The sequence below is a fragment of the Vipera ursinii genome, assembly GCF_947247035.1.
Source record: "Vipera ursinii genome assembly, chromosome: 5".
NCBI classification, from domain to species: domain Eukaryota; kingdom Metazoa; phylum Chordata; class Lepidosauria; order Squamata; family Viperidae; genus Vipera; species Vipera ursinii.
The window spans coordinates 67,500,139-67,521,329 of record NC_139518.1 but is presented as its reverse complement, the minus strand read 5'-3'; the positions used below and the strand labels follow the sequence as shown (position 1 = coordinate 67,521,329).

At 38.3% G+C, this 21,191-nt stretch overlaps 1 protein-coding gene across 1 annotated transcript in view; it reads left to right on the top strand.

The window, feature by feature from the left end:
* Nucleotides 1-21,191, top strand: part of STK32C (serine/threonine kinase 32C) — a gene marked incomplete at both ends in the record, with an annotated part of 203,012 nt that overhangs the window by 102,138 nt on the left and 79,683 nt on the right. The window contains one exon of the mRNA XM_083364766.1: nt 17,752-17,807. Coding sequence (XP_083220892.1) covers nt 17,752-17,807 — 56 coding nt within the window. The remainder of the gene's footprint in view (nt 1-17,751; nt 17,808-21,191) is intronic.

The following is a 21,191-nucleotide window of genomic DNA, read 5'->3' as shown; positions in this document are numbered from 1 at the left end:
ATCTGAACTTAATATCACGTTTCTTAAGTTCCTGTACTAGAAATGCGAAATCTTTCCTTCTCCTTAGGATCTTCGGAGGAATCTCTTTTAAAACCAAAACTTCTTGCTCAGCCACTACCAAATTAGTATCATAAGCAGCTTGAATGACTTCATCTCTAATTACTCTCTTTGTAAAATAGACCACCACATCTCTGGGTAACTTCCTCTGTCTTGCAATCCATGAATTTACACGAAAAACTTTGTCCATATTTCCCTCAATTTCAGATGCTGACTGGCCCAGTACCCCTTCCAGAGCCTCAGAAATTAGCTGCTTTAAGTCTTCTTTACCATTCTTTAAACCCCTAATTCTAATAGCATTCTGCATCTGATTAAACTGAACAAGGCTCAATTCTTCATCCATTTTATCCCTTATATTTTCATTTTCCAATACCTTTGCTTCTAATATAGAGTTCTTTTGACTGAGATCCTCCACTTGTATATCCAGCTGTAGCACACATTTAGCTACGGATTCAACCTTAGACAAAATGTCCTTCCTCATTGCTCTCAGCTTCTCTTCCATCTTCTTCTCCAATTTCTCCATTTTCTCCTCCATTTTCTCCTCCAATTTCTCCTCCAGCTTTTTTAACTTTTCATCCATCATATCAGACATCAGTTGTGCGTGCTTTCCAAGAGCGTCTTGTAAATCCTTAAGCGTCAATACCGGGAAAGATGCAGAAGGAAGCAAAGCTTGCAGTGAGGTCTCTTGCACCAGGGAAGGCCCCGCATTCCGAAGAGCTTTAGAAGTTTTAGCCGCCATCTTCCCCCACTTTCACTTATTACGCACTTTCACTTTAAAGCTATAAAATCCATTGAGCTAGACAGTAAAAATAAAGAGTCCTCTTCACCTTGACCTCCTGTACCGCTCTGCCTGCATCTTGATAATCAAAAGTATTTCCTTTTGGCAGGGGTGGTTGCTAACGCCTGGCTCTGCTCCAAGAATCCCAGAGCAGAGGCGCTGCGCAGCTCGGAGCAACCCAGGCTTCGGGGGGGCTCATCCTTCAGCCGCCCAAGCTCTCAGCTCAGGCGGCCCCAGAGGGCTCAACCCCTACCTGGGGCCTCACCCCCTCCTCTTCTCCCAAGGAGGGGGCTTCAAATCCATCTAAACAGCTGATCGGCGCTGTTTACGATGGAAAACACAGCTGCGGAGCGGGCAGCCCGAAAACGGCTGCCTTTCGACGTCGCGTCGCCACCGGAAGTCCTTACAATGCTGCTTCTTGTGTCTTCTAACTGCTCTCTGAAATTTTTTCATAGGCTCATTCGTGAGATCTTTCTTTTCTCGATTTCAGCATCTTTCTGTTCTTGGCAATTTGTACTGCTTTTTGTAACATCTAGTTTGATTTCTTCTGTTTTGGTGTTTAGCAATCTTATTTCACATTCATCTTTAATGACATAGTATCACTTCACCATTCCCTGGTTTTCTGTCAGTGGAGTTCAGGAGTTGATGTTCTCCTTGAAAGTCATATTGTGGAAACTGATTGGCTTTTTCTTCCATTTTAGTTTGACTTGGGAACTTCCACGTGAGTAGTTCATGATGAGTTCATAGTTTACCCTTGGCCATCTTTGCTGTTATAATCGACCAATTCCTGCTCTTTGTACTAATATTAGAGCCAACTTGATTTCTGCATATTCCATCTGGTGATGTTTGTGTAGATAGGCATCTTGAGTCCTATCTTGCCTGAGGGCCCATTATTCAGAACTATATCATTGACCACTTTATATTGTCTATTCATGTGGCTTGCTTTGTAAAATATACATTTCCTTCTCCATTTAATAAGAATTGATGCTCTTGTCATCTGCCTCCAACATCTTCACATATCATCACTTGCTTTAGCAGCTGAAATGACCTTCCTTGGGTGTTTCTGCTGGGAGTATATATTCTTGGCATACACTTCCAGTATTTTTTGCTAAAATGGCTTGGGAAATAGCCAGGTCTTCAGGGCCATACAAAAAGCTTACAGGGTCAGGACCATCCAAATCTCTGGCTATATGCTGTTCCACAGGGCAAGTGCTGCCACTGAGAAGGAACAACTCTGAGGTCCAACAAGATGACATTGTTTAATGGAATGAACCCAGAGCATGCTGTTTCTATTAGATATGAGTGGGGTGGTGAGCAGTAACAGTAGAAGAAATGTGATCCTGCATGTAGCCTGGCTCTATGTCAGGGAGGGCTTTATAGGTGATTGCCAACACATTGAATTGCACCCAGAAACTTACCAGGAGCCAATGCTACTTATGGAATAGTAGTGTTACATGGGCATAACAACAACAAAAAAATGGCTATGCCAGTGCATACTGGATCAGCTGTAGCTTCCAAGAGCTCTTCAAGGACAGCCCCATATAGATGTTACAGAAATCCAAAAGGAAAGTGAGTATGGCATGAGTAACCATGTGAAAGGTCTCCCAGTCCAAGAATAGCCACAATTGATGCACAAGCAAACCTGTGCACCAGCTCCCCATCCATGACTTTTTCTTAAAGGTTTTGAACAATTGGATGGTAATCAAAAGCTGACCAAGATACTACAGTATGTATTTATTTTCACTTACTATGCCTATCTCTTCCTTCCTTCCTTCCTTCCTTCCTTCCTTCCTTCCTTCCTTCCTTCCTTCCTTCCTTCCCTCCTTTCTTTCTTCCTTCCTTCCTTCCTTCCTTCCTTCCTTCCTTCCTTCCTTCCTTCCTTCCTTCCTTTCTTTCTTTCTTTCTTTCTTTCTTTCTTTCTTTCTTTCTTTCTTTCTTTCTTTCTTTCTTTCTTCTCCCTCATCTATGCCCTTGCAACCTGTAGAGGTCACAGAGCTGTTGATGCTGTTTCCTGGAATTTAGGAGATAATCATCCAAACAAGGAACTGCCAAGCTACACTTTTAGCTACAGTATATACTTTCTCAACAAAGCAGCCTTGATTTTCTCTCTTACAGGTATTGGCAGAGCTGAAACGGCTCCCATCCCTGTTTAGTCTCCATAGGTGGTTGTCTAACATTCATCTATGGCTGGGCTCCCCTGCTGTTATGAAAGCTTCTGAAGAAAACCCATGCTTTAACAATGGAAATTTCAACACAGCTTCTTCAGAAAACTAACTTTTCCATTGTGGATCAGGCATACTTATTGTGGATTTTTTTTACTTCAAAGTGCAACTAAAACCCCTTCATGGATTACTGCCTTGTCGTGGCGAAGGGGCTTGCGTAACTCAATGAAGCTATGAGCTATGCCGTGCAGGGCCACCCAAGACGGACAGGTCATAGCAGAGAGTTCTGACAAAACGTGATCCACTGGAGAAGGAAATGGCAAACCACTCCAGTATCTTTGCCATGAAAACCCTATGGACAGTACCAAAAGGCAAAACGATATGACGCTGGAAGATGAGCCCCTCAGGTCGGGAGGCGTCCAATATGCTACTGGGGAAGAGCAGAGGGCTAGTACTAGTAGCGCCAGAAAGAATGAAGCGACTGGGCCAAAGCCGAAAGGACGCTCAGCTGTGGATGTGTCTGGTGGTGAAAGGAAAGTCCGATGCTATAAAGATTTTTTCTCCATAGGAACCTGGAATGTAAGATCCATGAATCAAGGAAAGCTGGACATGGTCAAAAAAGAGATGACAAGACTGAACATCGACATCTTAGGTATCAGCGAACTAAAATGGACAGGAATGGGTGAATTTAATTCAGATGACCATCAGGTATACTACTGCGGGCAAGAATCCCTCAGAAGAAATGGAGTAGCCTTCATAGTCAATAAAAGAGTAGGAAAAGCAATACTGGGATACAATCCTCAAAATGACAGAATGATCTCAGTTTTAATCCAAGGCAAACCATTCAATGTCACAGTAGTCCAGGTCTATGCCCCAACCACCGGTGCTGAAGAGGATGAAATTGACTGGTTCTATGAAGCCCTACAGCACCTTATAGAACTAACACCAAAAAATGTTGTCCTTATCATTATGGGGGATTGGAATGCTAAAGTAGGAAGCCAAAAGATAACCGGAATAACAGGCAAGTTTGGCCTTGGAGTGCAAAATGAAGCAGGGCACAGGCTGATAGAATTTTGTCAAGAGAATATGATGGTCATAGCAAACACTCTTTTCCAACAACCCAAGAGGCGGCTCTACAAATGGACATCACCAGATGGTCAACACAGAAATCAAATTGACTATATGCTTTGCAGCCAAAGATGGAGAAGCTCTATACAGTCAGTAAAAACAAGACCAGGAGCTGACTGTGGCTCAGACCATGAGCTTCTCATTGCAACGTTTAGGCTTAAACTGAAGAAAGTAGGAAAAAGCACTAGGCCACTCAGGTATGAATTAAATCATATCCCTGTTGAATATACAGTAGAGGTGACAAATAGATTTAAGGAATTAGATCTGATAGACAGAATGCCTGAAGAACTATGGACGGAGGTTCGCAACATTGTACAAGAGGTAGCAACCAAAACCATCCCAAAGAAAAAGAAATGCAAGAAAGCAAAATGGCTCTCTGAGGAAGCTTTGCAAATAGCTGAGAAAAGGAGGGAAGCGAAAGGCAAGGGAGAAAAAGAAAGATATGCCCAATTGAATGCAGAATTCCAGAGAATAGCTAGAAGAGATAAGAATACCTTCTTAAATGAACAGTGCAAAGAAATAGAAGAAAACTAGAATAGGGAGGACCAGAGATCTTTTCAAGAAAATTGGAGAGATGAAGGGAACGTTACATGCAAAAATGGGCATGATAAAGGACCAAAATGGCAGGGACCTCACAGAGGCAGAAGAGATTAAGAAGAGGTGGCAAAATTACACAGAAGAACTATACAAGAATGAGCTTAATGTCCCTGATAATCACAATGAGGTGGTCACTGACCTCGAGCCAGACATTCTAGAATGTGAAATGAAGTGGGCCTTAGAAAAGCTGAGCAACAACAAAGCTAGTGGAGGTGACAGTATTCCAGCTGAGCTAATTCAAAATCTTAAAAGACGATGCAGTAAAAGTGCTACACTCAATTTGCCAGCAAATTTGGAAAACTCAACAGTGGCCACAGGATTGGAAAAGATCAGTTTACATTCCAATTCCAAAGAAAGGCAGTGCCAAAGAATGTTCAAACTATCACACCATTGCACTCATTTCTCATGCTAGTAAAGTTATGCTTAAAATCCTACAAGCTAGACTTCAGCAGTATGTGGATCGAGAACTACCAGAAGTACAGGCAGGATTTCGAAGAGGCAGAGGAACTAGAGATCAAATTGCCAACATACGTTGGATCATGGAGAAAGCTAGGGAGTTCCAGAAAACCATCTACTTCTGCTTCATTGACTATGCTAAAGCCTTTGATTGTGTGGATCACAACAAACTGTGGCAAGTTCTTAAAGAGATGGGAGTACCAGACCATCTTATTTGTCTCTTGAGAAATAGAAGAAGGGGACAACAGAGAATGAGGTGGCTGGATGGAGTCACTGAAGCAGTAGGCATGAGCTTAAATGGACTCCGGAAGATGGTAGAGGACAAGAAGGCCTGGAGGAACGTTGTCCATAGGGTCATGATGAGTCTTTTTTTAAAAAAAATTAGCTTTTATCAGTATGATTGATTTGTGCCATTCTTTAGATAATGTTATATTTTTGTCCTAATATTTTTCATCAAAGAATGATGGGGAGAAAATTGCAAAAGTTTTCAGTTTTATTCAGCCTGCAGGGACAAAGATTTATTTTCTAATCTACCATAAATATAGAAGGCATTAATTGAAACTAGGCAAGATTTCATCCGTTTCTAAAATTAAATGTATCCATTTTAAGTTAATAAGCCTCTGGGCATGGAATATTTTACAGTAAGTTATATTTGAGGGATTGTACTGGTTACGAGATGCAAAATTGTTCTTCAACATTTATCTGTTTATATAACTAGGGAAAATAATTTCTGAATAGTCACGTTTCTGTGTTAAGTATGCTATATTTTGATATTAGAGTTTTCCTAAAATTGATTATTATGGGCAATTGTTTCAGAAAAGGCAGTTTTGATAAATGATATTATAACATACTCTGATTTAACTACTTAAAAAAAGAGATAAAGACTCCTTCAAGTCAAGCTTAATTAGATAAACATATCTGCAAAGTTTTCCAGAGCAATTTTTCATTGCCTTCTTCTGAGATGTCTAACCTATAGCCCTTCAATTTTCGGATGGCATCCCATTGAAATACTAGCTGGTTCTAACAATCCTTAGTTTTTTAAAATTTTAAATTCAGCCAAAATCAGCAAGATGCAACCGTTTTGGCCTTTTAGGATTAACCGGATGGTTCATCCAAACTAACACATACAACATTCAAGTGTTGAATGTTTATAGAACATTTAATAAGGGAATGTTTCTCGAAAAATATAGTGAAAAATTTCCTTCCTTCCTTCCTTCCTTCCTTCCTTCCTTCCTTCCTTCCTTCCTTCCTTCCTTCCTTCCTTCCTTCCTCCCTCCCTCCCTCCCTCCCTCCCTCCCTCCCTCCTTGCCTGGGTCCACTTTCTTTTTCTTGTCCCAGCAGCTGCTGACGGAAATGCCCAGTCAATGCAAGGCATCTCTAGAAAGCTAGCAAAGGCAATCTTCCTCAGTCTGGAGAGGCAGCAATTCTAAAAGGCTGGCCAGGAACAGGAACTTCCCTGTACAGAAAGCTAATCAAGGCAATCTTTCTTAATGCTCTTTCCGGCTTAGAGAAAAATGGCCTCTAGCCTTGAGGGAGATTGCCTTTGCTAGCTTTCTGGCCAGCTTTAAGAAAGATGGCCTCTCTAGCCTTGTCAGTAACTGCAGGGGGGAAATAGAAAGGTAAAGGGACTCTGGTGAGGTGGGGTGGCAGGACTCTTAAGAATGGTGGGGCTGGGCGTGGGCCTGTCCGCTGGTGGGCCTGGCCAGCCAAGATCTCGCCTATAGCAGGTTTCCATGCACCAGTGGTCCTGAGGCCTTTGGGGTGTGGCAGGACAGGGAGGAGGCCCATGTGCTGGTGGCCCTAGCCCTGAGCTATGCTGGCTCAGGAATTCTGGGAGTTGAAGTCCACGAGTCATAAAAGAGCCGAGGTTGCCGACCCCTGCCCTAGCCAGTTGAGACCTTCCAGGCATGGTGGAGCAGAGAGAAGGCCCAAGCCTCTTGGGAGTGGCAGAGCAGAGAGCAGGTCTGTGTCCAGTGGGCCTGGCTAGTTGGAAGTTGAAGTCCACACAATGTAATGCTCCCGAGGTTGAGAAGTTCGAATCTAGATTGATAGATTTGTGATAAATCAACTCTTTCATATGAGAACCTCTTGAGAAATTTTTCTTTCCCTCCCCCATTTTGACTAATACGCCTCTGAAGATGGGTAATATCCTGAGAAAACTACTCAAAAGCTTTTCCAAGCGGCACAATTTAGTTCTTTTTGAAACTTCCTTGGTTTTGAGCAACTATTCAAAACTTGTTGAAAGCATTTTGTGCACAAGTTGAATCGCTGCTCCACTATACACAAATGTACTGTAATAATCTATACGTTTGTGATAGACATTCCCCCTGGATTACTATTCCACAGGTTATTTCATATTGAATTTGGTCTGGACCCTGCCTTTTCTGTTAATTTCTAGAATTATTATTTAAAATAAAACACACTCTTTTTATTAAACAAGCTTCTTGTACGTGAAATAAGACTGTACAAATAAGGCTTACCAGTTCTCTTCAAAATAAATTGATAGATTATTTGAAACCAAAGATTATTTTTAATAGAAAAGAGGGGGGGGGGACTGGAAAAAAAACTTGTTTAAGGATTGAAATAAGTTGTTCCCTCTTAGAGGCTATACAATTTTTTATAAGCCCTATCATGCTTGAAAAGTATAAGAGCTGGAGTTTTATTTATTTTTATTTATTTTAATTCCATTTATATCCCGCCCTTCTCCGAAGACTCAGGGCGGCTTACAAGCTTAGCAGTAGCCTTCATTCTATGTATATGCCTGCTTATTAGGGCTTTCACACACACCCCCAAGCGGCATTATTACAAAGTCAGCTTAATTGCCCCCAACAATCTGGGTCCTCATTTTACCTACCTCGGAAGGATGGAAGGCTGAGTCAACCTTGAGCCTGGTGGGACTCGAACCTGCACTAATTGCAGGCAGCTGGTTTTTTTATTTACTACTATATTGTAAGATATATTCAAAGTGATATTTAGTCATCTCTGTGAAGATATTAAAATAATTGCATTTCTAGTAGAATTACCATGGCCAGCCAGTCATTTAAAATGTAATTTAAGGTTTATTTAGGGATAATTTTGAGAAGTCCTAAGTCATGTTATATTCATTTAATGCAGAATCTAGCAACAGTTCTCTATAGGTCAAAGAGAAAACGATTTTATATACTATAGAATAGTTTGCTAAGTTATTTTGCCTCCATTGACAAATAAAAAAGGCTTGTTAGCATAATTAAGTCCTTTTTAATAGAATCCAATATCAAATCCATATACTTATTTATAGGTATGTCTCTTAACCATGTTCTCTATATACATATGTATATATACAGTAGTAGTACTTCAATTGTTAATATATATGTAACCTTTAGTCCCTTAAATCTCTTAAAATAGCAGTCCCTAAAAATGGCACACTTTACATTTAATTGCATTGCAGTTTAGTTTCTCCATTCAACTTAATAGTTTTGATAAAACATGCAAAACAATTACTGGTAGAGGAAACTTTAGAATTAATACTTCACTGATTTTCCAGACTTCTAGCCTGATTCATACTAATGAACTGAATTAAATAGCAGATGTCTAAATTTAGCATGGGTTTAAGAAAAGGTAAAGCACGCCAGAATCATCTTCTGTGGTTAATGTGGTTAGGTATTAAAGTTTTATAATTGTAAGTGCAATATATTCACGATTTAGCCTTTAGTAGGGAATAAGCAATAAAACAGTGCCATTTGATGGGACTATTAATTTAGCCAAGTTACTAAAATAGCACTGCATGTACAGAAGACTCGGATGGAGGAAAAACCTGAAAACTTCAGATGCAGAAGAAAAAATCATGATACAATTTAAGTACATGCATTTTATTACTATAATTCTGTTTTATAATGTACACCTGTGCAAGACCTATTTAATTTTTGAAAATATATATATATATACAGTATATGTATTTTTCAAATTAAATAGAACAGTTATTGCATAATCATTCTCCTGTAAGAGAGCCATTCATGAAGATAGTTTTTTTTATCTTTATACTTGCTGGAAAGCTCAGCTTTTCTTTGTGATTTATTCAGCTTTCATGGAAACTATGAATACATGTGCTTCTAATGGAACTATGCCATGTATTCGTCCTTAGCGTCTCCTCAGGCAAGATGCTCATTTCTGTCAAAAAAAAATATATAGCATAATTTATCATATCACCTCATGTAATTTACAAACCTACTTACGTGAGTAGTTATTCTATTTTGTGGAATTTTCATGGCATCACTCTAATCCAGGCTCCTGTCTCTAATCCATCCTGCTCTCCTGTGAACTGCCTTGTTGCACTTCTGGCAGGGGATACGTTCTAATGTGCAAGAGAACATATTCATAAATCTATAATTTCTGAAAGTGACACTCCAGTTTGACTAGGGCCTAGGCAAATCACACTCTGTATGAATTGATTCTTATTTTTAAGATTTCAGTATGCTGATGATACCCAGTTGTATATCTGTATCACAGAAAATTAAACACTGCTTTAAATGTTTTATCCTGGAGGCTGTGGTGGTATGGCAAACCCAAGACAGGACTTCACATAGAAATATGTTAGAATTGTTATTAAACTTTTCTAACAGAATCTTCAGTTGGCAACTCTTTACCTCTAGACATGAATATTTCACGTCCCTTTGCTATACAAATCTTGTGGCCTGCTGAATTCTAAGCAAAACTAACTTTTAACTTTCCTTTAATATTTTTCTGATATTTTCTTTTATTTGTAACTCTTCAAATTCTGCCTTGTTGCATAGAGACTAACTTTGTGGAAAAACAAATAGCAAAAAAATAAATAAATAGCAAAATTGAGTCATCAGGAAAGAAAAATTATTATGAAGATGTTGCACATAATGTGGAAGCTTTTGAGTTCTTTAGAACTTTGCATCAAAGCAAATGCTACAAAAAGTGAGAGATGCAGATGAAAACAGTATAAAAAGTTAGCTTTGCAGCTCATACTCGATGTCAAAATGGGTTTGCAGGCAGAATGGATTTGTTAGAGATGTAATCATAGTTGGAGATTACTTAGCCTTCAGCTACAAAGGAAAGGATTCTCCAGCTTTGAAAACAAAGTTTATTAAACCCCAATCTGTTTCTCACCACTACAGAAATGCAAAGGCACCTGGTTTGATAGAAAAAAACAAAACAATCATGTTATATGAGCAAAACCAGGGCATTTCATTAGCTGTGGAATCAGGCTAAATAAAGTAGCATCACTGGAAGCATTTTTTCCTATGGGCGAAAGAAAGCTATTGTTGCAAAGACAGTTGTCTGAAAGCTGTTTTGTTTAAAAGGAGAAATCATTTGCTCATCATCATTTTTATAAAATCCCTGAAAATATAAAAGTGCATGCTAATGTACAAATCATGAAAAACCACTATAACTTGCAAGAAGGAATATTTATGGAGCTTTTTCCTTTTTTCTGCTATCCTGTGTTGAAAATGATAAAATAATGTTAAAGATGCAAATATACAAATGCAGGGAGATATGTAAAATGAGATGGATTTTAATATGTCGATTAATAACATTCTACAAAGCAATTTTAAAAATAAATCTTAAACATAAATAGATAGCTCTGTTGTTGAATGATGAGGACTACTGAAGGAAAATAAGGACAAGAGGTATTTTAAGGACCTGAATCACAGACTTTAAAGTAAGATACGGATTTTTAGATCTTACTGGTGTATTAGAGACAAACAAATTACTGGGTCTAAACGGTCTCCATCCAGGATTTCTAAGAGCACTGAGATATGAAATTGCCACTCATCTGAAAATATGTGTGACATGTCGTGACTACAAAGTAGTTGCTTGGTTCATTTCATTTTTCCTCCATATTTCAGAGCTTTCAATACATTTTCTGTTCGTGTTTACTATGAATAAGCAAATTCTGCTATCTTCTAGGAAAATCCTCATCAGTTTAATCAGCACAGCAAGGAATCTCTCTCTCCTAAATTTAATTAATGTACAGTACACAAAAATACATGTACACTACACAAAAATACATGTTCTCATGGTGATGTCACAAACTTTTTCCAGCTAGACTGCCTTACGTAGAATGAAATATACAGAAAATCAAAAGTCCTGAGTCTTTATATTCTGAGAAATGGGAAGCAAGCATGATAGGGGCCAAATGCTTGTGAACAGAAAGCCTGCATAGTTGAATGTTTTTGTTGATGCAGTGAATGTAAATATGGATAAACTAACAGCAATTGAACAACTATGTTGGAAATGAATGATAGCAGTGGGTGGTGCCAAAGCCAAGCTTAGTCCCCCTGTCTCAACTGCCTTTCTAAAAATTACCTTGTCCCTTTAATTAAATTAAGAGATTCAAGGTGTTGGTGATGACCTATACAGCCCTTAATGGCATGGGTCCGGATTATCTTCGGGAGTACCTGCTGCCAGCATCAACTTCCCATCGTCCTGTGCGCTCCCACAGGGAGGGCCTCCTCAGGGTGCCGCCGGTCAGGGACTGCCGGCTGGCGGTCCCCAGGGGGAGGGCATTCTCGGTGGGCGCGCCTGCCCTTTGGAAGCAGCTGCCTGTGGAACTCCGGATGGCCCCCGACCTTCGCTCATTTCGCCGGGACCTAAAAACCTGGCTATTCGAGCTTGCTGGCCTGGACTGAGGGTTTAGGTTTTTAGTTTTTAATTTTCGGGGCTATTTAATTTAATTCTATTTTGACTTTGTATATTGTATTGTTTTAATTGCCCTGTAAACTGCCCTGAGTCCTTCGGGAAATGGGCGGTATATAAATCCAATAAATAAATAAATAAATAAATAAATAAATAAATAAATAAATAAATAAATAAATAAATAAATAAATAAATAAGGAAGGCAGCATGTGGGAAATCAAAGCTCTATTTTCAACACCACATATTTCTAAAATTGTTTTCAGAAAGCAAAGCTAGTAATTGGTCCTTTCGGTTTGAGTTGTGTTCACCTCCTTCCAAAAGGACACGTATACAGGTAGTCCTTGATTTACAACAGTTCATTTAGTGATTGTTCAAAGTTACAACGGCACTGGAAAAGTGAGTTAATATTTTTCACTTATGACTGTTTGCAGCATCACCATGGCCATGGGATCAAAATTCGGACTCTTGGCAACGGACATATTTAAGATGGTTGCAGTGCTCTGGGGTCCCTTTTGCAACCTTCTGACAAGCAAAGTCAATGAGGAAGCCAGATTCACTTAACAACCATGTTAATAACTGCAGTGATTCACTTAACAACTGTGGCAAGGAAGATTGTAAAGTGGGGCAGAACTCACTTAACAAATATCTTACATATGTTTTGGGGTCAGTTGTGGTTGTAAACCAAGGACTACCTGCACACACAAAAAAGCAGTGGGATTCCTATGAGAACGTTTTCCCAAATTGCAGCCTTTTTGTGAAATGCTAAGTAAGCTCTGTTAGCATTTTCCATGATATCCTTAAAATTCCAGATATGCCTATCACCCCGAAAAGCAGCCACTGAGGATATTTCATTTCTTTTCTGTAAGAGATAACAAACTATTCAAATAATATAAAGAAGTAACCTGTATAGTTTTTCAAAGAACTACAAAATACATCATAGAATAGTATAAAAAATTATTTCTTAAATTGTTTCTTTCCCCCTTGCCACTTTTACAAATTATGGAAGACCCCAAGAGAGTGTTGGTTTGTATGGGTTGTAATTATCAGTATTTAGTGTATTGAAAATTATGATTGATGGGATTTTAATACTGTATTCTTACCTGATGTGGGCTGTCAAATAATTTAGATTTTGTCAAAATTTTGATTTTGTTTCTTTCTTATTACTGGGAGAGTTCTTGGGCCATATTTTAAGAAATACTGACTTAAAACATCCTCTCGCAGTTCTACAAATTTGCTTCACATGATCCCTGTGTTACTAGAACAAATAATAAGGAAGGCTCAGTGAAGAAGAAAGGCAGGATTCCATTTTGTTGAGCGATGTTATTTGCATTCGAGATGGACACCATTGGATACGTAACCCCATTATTTCAAGTTTCTGTTCTGTTTGTGTAATTATGCAACCCAGCTGCATTCCATTTCATTTGTATTTTTCAGAATACTTTTTTTCAGGCAAATTATTGTCAAGTTGAATGCCTTTTTGTGTTTTAATGGATTGTTGCTGTCAAAATGATGTCATACTGAAGACACTCCGGTGGGTGAAAATGGTTCATTTTGAATAGGCAACAGCTGTCATTTTGTTAAGACTGTGCGCCATGAAATTCTAGCCATACTTACACATATCTTGGCTGTTGTAAATCATGCGCAACAATAAGACAGTTGAGCTATGATTAAAAGACAACATTCTTTGTCATTGGAAGAAGGGGGAGGGAAGGGAGTGTGTGTGTGAGAGAGAGAGAGAAAGAGAAAGAAAGAGGAAAGAGAGAAAGGAAGGAAGGAAGAAAAAATGTGTGTGGTTCCCAGCAACTTTGCTTTTGGAACAGTCAGATCTTTTGTAGAGATGTATTATTATTTTTATAAATAATAAGAGAGTGAGAGAGGAATCAATTCAGCATACAGAAAGCCCCTGGTTTAATGAGTTCTGTTCCCAAGGTCTGTCCTTAAGTTGAATTTTTGTGTAAGCCAAAACAGTATTACTATATAATGTTGTATTAGTATTGTTTAATGAACTTGAACTTTGGTATTTAACTCGAATTTTGCTACATTAGGCTCCACACTTAACCATAGATTGTCCTTAAACTGGGGTGTTCTTAACCCGGGGACTTGCTATAGTATAGTAACTCCTCAACTCACCAGGTTGGGGAAGATTGCTTTAAAGCAGGGGTCCCCAAGATTATCAGTATTGATCCTATTGAGCTTTGATCATGTGATAGTAGCCACTTTCTGGATTTTTTTGAACCCTCGTGGATGCTGCTGAAGGCTATGCTGGCTGAAAATTCTGAGATCTATGTTTTAATATGTTTAGAATCTGCTAGATAGTGAATGGTTTACATAGAAGCAAATGAACTTTCTAGGCTGTTCCTCAAACTAGCATCATTCATTGTTATAATGTTCTTGCCACAACAATCTTGTCTCTTCTCAACAATCTATTTCCAATTTTCTATTCCCCCCCCCATAACTTCTCTTAAAAGTACAAAGATTTTCTTATACGGTATATCTCCATGCCAAGTTTCTTGTTAACTTGAGATTTAATTTAAGATTTATTGTCCTCAGTCGGTAGCTCTATTATGTGCCTTTATGCATATATTTATCTTTCTAGTGTGCAGCCATCCTTACTGATCCTTATTCACTTTGAGCTTATATCTATATTGTACTTTCTCCTAAAATGATATATAGGCATCATAACAAGACCAGTGTCAAAGTAATAACTTCATTCTCTACTAGCAGAGAATTAATTGTGTGAATCTTTATATAGGGAAAAAATCCCCACCTTACCTCTCAATGAATGAACGAATGCACACACATACATACACAGGGAAAAAAGATGTGAGAGAAAATCAAACAAGATGAAGAAGAGGGAAATAAAATAGATTCTTGTATATAAATGATCAGCTGGAATTCTGAATTCTTACACTTTAAACAATTGTGGGTAAATTGAATTGTGCTGTTTGCTTTTGCCTTAACAATTGTGTGAATAGGAGTCAGCAAGTAAGCTGTACAGCAGCAGATCACCATTTTAAAGCATTGTTGAATGTTGTCTTAACGATTGCTACCTTAGCTACCTATGTTGTCTGAATAAGGACAGATGATTTGCTTATGTTTCCTTAGTTAATCTGTGGGTTTTTTCTCTACCCACTCCCATCCCCAAACCTCTAACCCATGGGGTGGCAAGAATGGCTAAAAATGGAAGGGAATAACTAGGAATTGTCAGAACAAGCTACAACAAGTATATTTATATGTATCCTAAGTTACCCATTTAACAATTTTTAGTGACTTACATCTTATGAAGCCCTCAGATATAGAATAAAGCCATCAAATAATAGCCACATCATACCTTTCCTGAAATGTTTCCCTCCCCTAATTTGGAGTACTTTTTGCTGGATGCGGACCAGGTATTCTCTATAACACTGTTTCTCAACCTTAACAATTTTAAGATACGTGGACTCCAATTCCCAGAATTCCCAGACAGCATGGTTATCAAAATGAATTTCAGTAGACAGTCACTGATACTTTGGGTAGCCATCTTTCTTTGTATATGTTGTTTCAGATATTGGCTTATGTTTATTGAACTTAATCTTGTCCACTATCCAATTCTGGGACGTGGGCAGTGCTGTAATGCTTGTAAATGATTAAGTTATACATCAAATAGTTGTCTCCATTTATTTACATATCAAATAGTTGTCTCCATTTATTTACACTCTCTGTTCTGAAGGTTCTGTAGAAAAGGACTGTCTTCATTGATTTCTGAAATATTAATAGGGAAGGAGCTGTTGGAATCTACGAGGTCAAGCCAATCCTGAGCAAATATATTACGACAAGAATTGTAATATATTTATTACACTTAATAAATTTATTAACATCTCAAGTGGAAGATCCCAACAGTACCAAGCTATGAAAGATAAACCATAGATATAATTTCTTATAAATAAAAACAAGAAATTTGAAGTGGACCCCAATGCTCAGATTCTGGACATTGACATAAAAAACTGATTCTAGATTGTCTTTGACCTGTACAGTGTACTGTGACTGAAATAAACAATGGCTCATCATAATACGTTGACAATGTACTATGATGTTTGAGTTACATATAAAATATTTCAGATATTGTATACAGAAAATCTTGATTAATCCAGATGTAAGATATTTGCCATTTAAAATCAGAGTTTAATTGAAAATTTAATTTAATTTTATTGATTTTCATAACATTTACCAGGATTCTTGAAGGAAAAATTATTTTTATATTGTTGGTATAGATTTTTATTTAACTAGATAAATTAATAATATAGCATCTCATTATGATTACTTTTTAAATATTGTGGCCATTATCCTAATAGTAATCATTTTTTTAGTTGCTTTGTCTGCATATCCAGGCCACTTTAAATATAATTAAAGTGATATATAAACTCATTTTCCTTCCTCCTTTATTTTCCATTATAGCTCTGGTATTAGCTAGGAGCAAAAGTTCAAATGGAGCCATAAATCAAAAGAACAGATGCCAGTGGCCTGTTTTCAAAATGTTGATTTCCTCCTAGCAGTAATAATAATTACATAGACTGCTGTGCATTTGATAAAAAAAAACTTCTGTTGCCTCTTTGCAAACAAAAAACAGATGTTGAAATATTGATGATAGGTATTTTTTCCCTTTGAAAACCAGTATATGGAAGGTAGAAGGGATACAGACAGTGATGAGATTCAAATATGCGAACAACCGGTTCTCTGTGTGGATGCTGCTTCCGGAAGTCCATTCCGGGCCTGGACAACAAAAAATTAGCCACCGGTTCTGCCGAACTGGTACGAACAAGCTGAATCCCACCACTGGATACAAACACTAATTTTTTGCCACCATCCAGAGCACATACGGATTTTTGCAGCTTAGTTCAGATAGCCCTTGCTGAACCTTCTCCTGCTGCCTTGTTTTTGGGGGGCGGTGGGGGGGTGTATTATATTTCAGAGATGTCAGCCTTCCTATTTTCATGATAGGAAGACATCTGCTTTTAAATGCAGGGTGTCCCAGTCTTACTTATAATTTGGACTTAGGGCCCTTAATGATTTCTGGTTAAAATGATCTTTCTAAATTTGGAGCAATTGTCAGGGTAAAAACTAATGAATGGGTTGTTGTAGCTCTTTTTATTTTTAGCCCATGATTTCTTTCCTTTAACTTTTTGCTTGTCTTCTTCCAGGAAGATGCAAACTGTACTGATTCGTTTCCAGATTGATAAGAGATTCAGATCTCAATTGTCCAAAGATGACTTACACTAAACTCCTTTGCAAAAAGGCCTACCAGTTTGTTAGGCAGTTCATACCTACTTTTAGGATATATTGGTTTTAGGTAGCAAATAGTTCAATGGCTGGAATTCTTTAGCATTAAATCTTGCTAAATAAGATTCTACGTGAGACCCGTGCCTAGAAAGGAATACTTTTGACTGTGGGCAGTTAGCATTAAATTTTGCTAAATAAGATTCTACGTGAGACCCGTGCCTGGAAAGGAATACTTTTGACTGTGGGCAGATATCAAAGCATTTTAATCAGTGAACATTATAAGATTTGTGATACACTGCATGTATATTAAAGGCGAAGGAAGAAAGACAGCCTACTGTATATATGCAAGGTTTCTGATCATATAGTTCTAAATCTGTAGGTAGTCTGTGCATCCACAGCATTTTTTTTTCTCCTTTTCACCCCAGTGCGCATTTATCTTCAAAGCGTGGATGGCAGGACCAAATCAGGGAAATCCACATCGTTTATACGCAATAAGAGATTACATGAGAGAGAGAAGGGCCAAACACAGCTAGTTAAATAAGGAGCATGAAACAATTGTTTAAAAAATTAACTTTCTATAATAGCTGTTTCCTATGTCATTGCCATTCTTCTATAAAATACATTGACAGAGGAATAAGAAGAAATGACAGATTTTGTTTTGTTTTGTTTTTATAGTGAACTTTGATCACTTCCAGATTCTTCGAGCAATTGGAAAAGGAAGCTTTGGCAAGGTAAGGAAACATTGCAGTTGGAATTGGATAGAGATCGAGTGCTACACAGTGAAGAAACGAAATAGCCTTTGCTTTAAGCATGTGTGTTTTTCATCCTAATTCGCTGATATATTTATATTTTTTATATTTAATTATAGTTTTATACCGCCCTTCTCCCGAAGGACTCAGGGCAGTGTACAGGGCAATAAATATAAAAAAGATAATTGGACTTTGAGTAAACATGCACAGGATTACATTCCATAGTATGAGATCTTGGTAGAAATCCTACAGACTTGGTTATCTTTTGGCTTTGACAGTATTATCTTCTGATCCTTTGAGCAAGAGTCTGTCGAGACTCTAGAAAGGGTACAGAGAAGAGCAGCAAAGATGATTGGGGGACTGGAGGCTAAAACATATAGGGAACGGTTGCTGGAATTGGGTATGTGTAGTTTAACGAAGAGAAGGGTGAGGGGTGACATGATAGGAGTGTTCCAATATCTCAGGGGCTACCACAAAGAAGAGGGAGTCAGGCTATTCTCCAAAGCACCTGAAAGCAGGACAAGAAGCAATGGATGGAAGCTAGGCAAGGAGAGAAGCAACCTAGAACTAAGGAGAAACTTCCTGACAGTTAGAACAATTAACCAGTGGAACAACCTGCCTCCAGAAGTGGTGAATGCTCCAACACTGGAGGTTTTTAAGAAGAGACTGGACAGCCATTTGCCTGAAATGGTATTTCCTGCCTGAGCAGGGGGTTGGACTAGATGACCTCCAAGGTCCCTTCCAAATAATAATAATAATAATAATAATAATAATAATAATAATAATAATAATAATAATAATAATAATAAATTATTATTATTATTATTATTATTATTATTATTATTATTATTATATTTATTATTATTATTAAAACTCCAAATTGTATGCATAGGTTCATTTAGAAAAATTATGTAGGCTGCATTTGAACATTTTTATTTGACAAGCTTCTCTCTTTTTTAAAATCTTCTACTATATTTGAAATGTGTATCTTAGTCATCTCTTAATCCAAAAGTAATAAAGATTAAGCAAGTAAAAGTGTCTTACAATCAGTTGAGTCTCAAACTGTAAGCCAGTGACTCAAGAATCTAGTATGGCTGCTATGTGTGAGCCGTTATTTCCATTATGATGTGCAACCTTTAAAGTCAGTGCCTGATAAAGGTGCTAATAAAAGTCTGTCTGTAGATTCAGGCATGTGTCACAGTGCTCACCATTTCTACATATGAAACATTCACTATGTTTCTGAAGTGTCTGAAGCATCTATTTGATAGACATATGAAGGAAAAGCAGATTTTCAAAGTTCTCAAGCCAAAAACAAAGGGAAAGCTACAAACCAGCTTTGCCTGGTGCGCCAGTTGCGGCCCTATCTGGACCGAGATGCCCTACGCACAGTCACCCATGCGCTTGTGACCTCCCGGCTAGACTACTGCAACGCTCTCTACATGGGGCTGCCCTTGAGGACCACTCGGAGGCTTCAGCTGGTGCAGAATGCAGCTGCGCGAGTTGTTATGGGAGTTTCCCGATACTCCCATGTAACACCTCTTCTCTGTGAGCTGCATTGGCTTCCGGTTGCCCTCCGGGTGAGATTCAAGGTGCTGGTAATGACCTATAAAGCTTTAAATGGCTTGGGTCCCGATTATCTAAGGGAACACCTGCTGCCGGCATCAACTTCCCATTGTCCTGTGCGCTCCCACAGGCAGGGCCTTCTTAGGGTACCGCCAGTTAAGGAATGCCGGCGGGTTATCCCCAGGGGAAGGGCGTTCTCTGTGGGTGCGCCGGCCCTTTGGAACCAGCTTCCCACGCAGCTTAGGACCGCCCCCGACCTTCGCTCATTTCGTAGGGACTTGAAAACTTGTATTTTTGAGTTGTCTGGCCCAGGTTTTAATTATTTAATTAATGGGGTTTTAGTTAGTTAAGTTCAGGGATTAATTTAATCTTAGTTTTAATCGTTTTTAATTGTATATGATGTATTTTAACTTTTAATTTTCCCTGTAAACTGCCCTGAGTCCTACGGGAATAGGGCGGTATATAAATTTAAATATAAATAAACAAACAAACAAACAAACAAACAAATAAATAAATAAATAAACAAACATGTCATAAAGGACAGTGACAAGACACTTTATTTCATCCATGTATGACTGATTAATAACTGCACTTTCCACTGTAAGTGGAGCTGTTGATCACCTTCTCGATGTAACTGTTGTTTGGTTTTGAAAACGTGAAGCATTGTAATTTTTTAAATTATGTCAATTTAAATGAAAAAAATGTAAAAAGTCTGAAGTCTACTTTAAAACAAAACATATATGATGCTGTTGTACATGCAGTTTGGTGTGTCAGGGTAATACAGCACTACCCATTGTGGAAAGATGGTCTGTTAAAGAGTTTCCTACAGGAATCTAACTTGCAAATGTAGGAAACAAGTAGCTGGGCTTGATAAATCTTTAGCCTGTTTCATCAGATGTTCTTATATTTATTTAATATGGAAATAATTATCAAAGGCATGTACATTTTGGGGTCATTGGCTGGATGGTACAGTGGATAGCTCAATGTAAATTCCAACTGGTAATCACAGGCAATACTGCATAATAATAGTAATAGAATAGAATTCCAAGACTTGGGCTTATGATGACTGCTTTTCTTTTCTTTCTGTGTAACCTCTAAATTATGCTAAATAAAGCTAGCTGCAACACTTACCCATATACCTTAAGAATGTAGAAAACTGAATCCCCGAATTTACTTGGAAAACTAGAACTGAATAGTTTTTTATATGAAAAATCAAGTTTTACTTGCTTTATTTTTTATGGTTTTGTTTCTTGCTGCACTATAATTTAGATAAGAAGGAAGTAATTTTTTGACTTGCATTATACAGTTGGGTCTTAGAAATCATTCCCAGTCTCTATCTATAATTCACTGCATCTACTAGTACAGCGGTTCCCAACCCAGTCCGTGGACCAGTACCGGGCCGCAGCATGCCAGCAACCGTCCGCACAAACAAGGAAAGCCCCATCCACAGGATGCAGGCAGCACACAAAACAACACCCCCTCCGGTCCATGGAAAAACTTCTCTCCATGTAACTGGTCCCTGGTGCCCAAAAGGTTGGGAACCTCTGTACTAGTACATACAGATGGAGCAATGTTATTTAGACTTATATACCAATTCCCAATGCTTTACAATCTTCTCTAAGCGGTTTACAGAGTCAGCATATTTCCCCCAACAATCTGGGTCCTCATTTTACTGACCTCAGAAGGATGGAAGGCTGAGTCAACCTTGAGCCAGTCAGAATTGAACTGCTGGCAGTTGGCAGAATTAGCCTGTAATACTGCATCCTAACCACTATGCCACCATGGCTCTCTTTGCATAATATA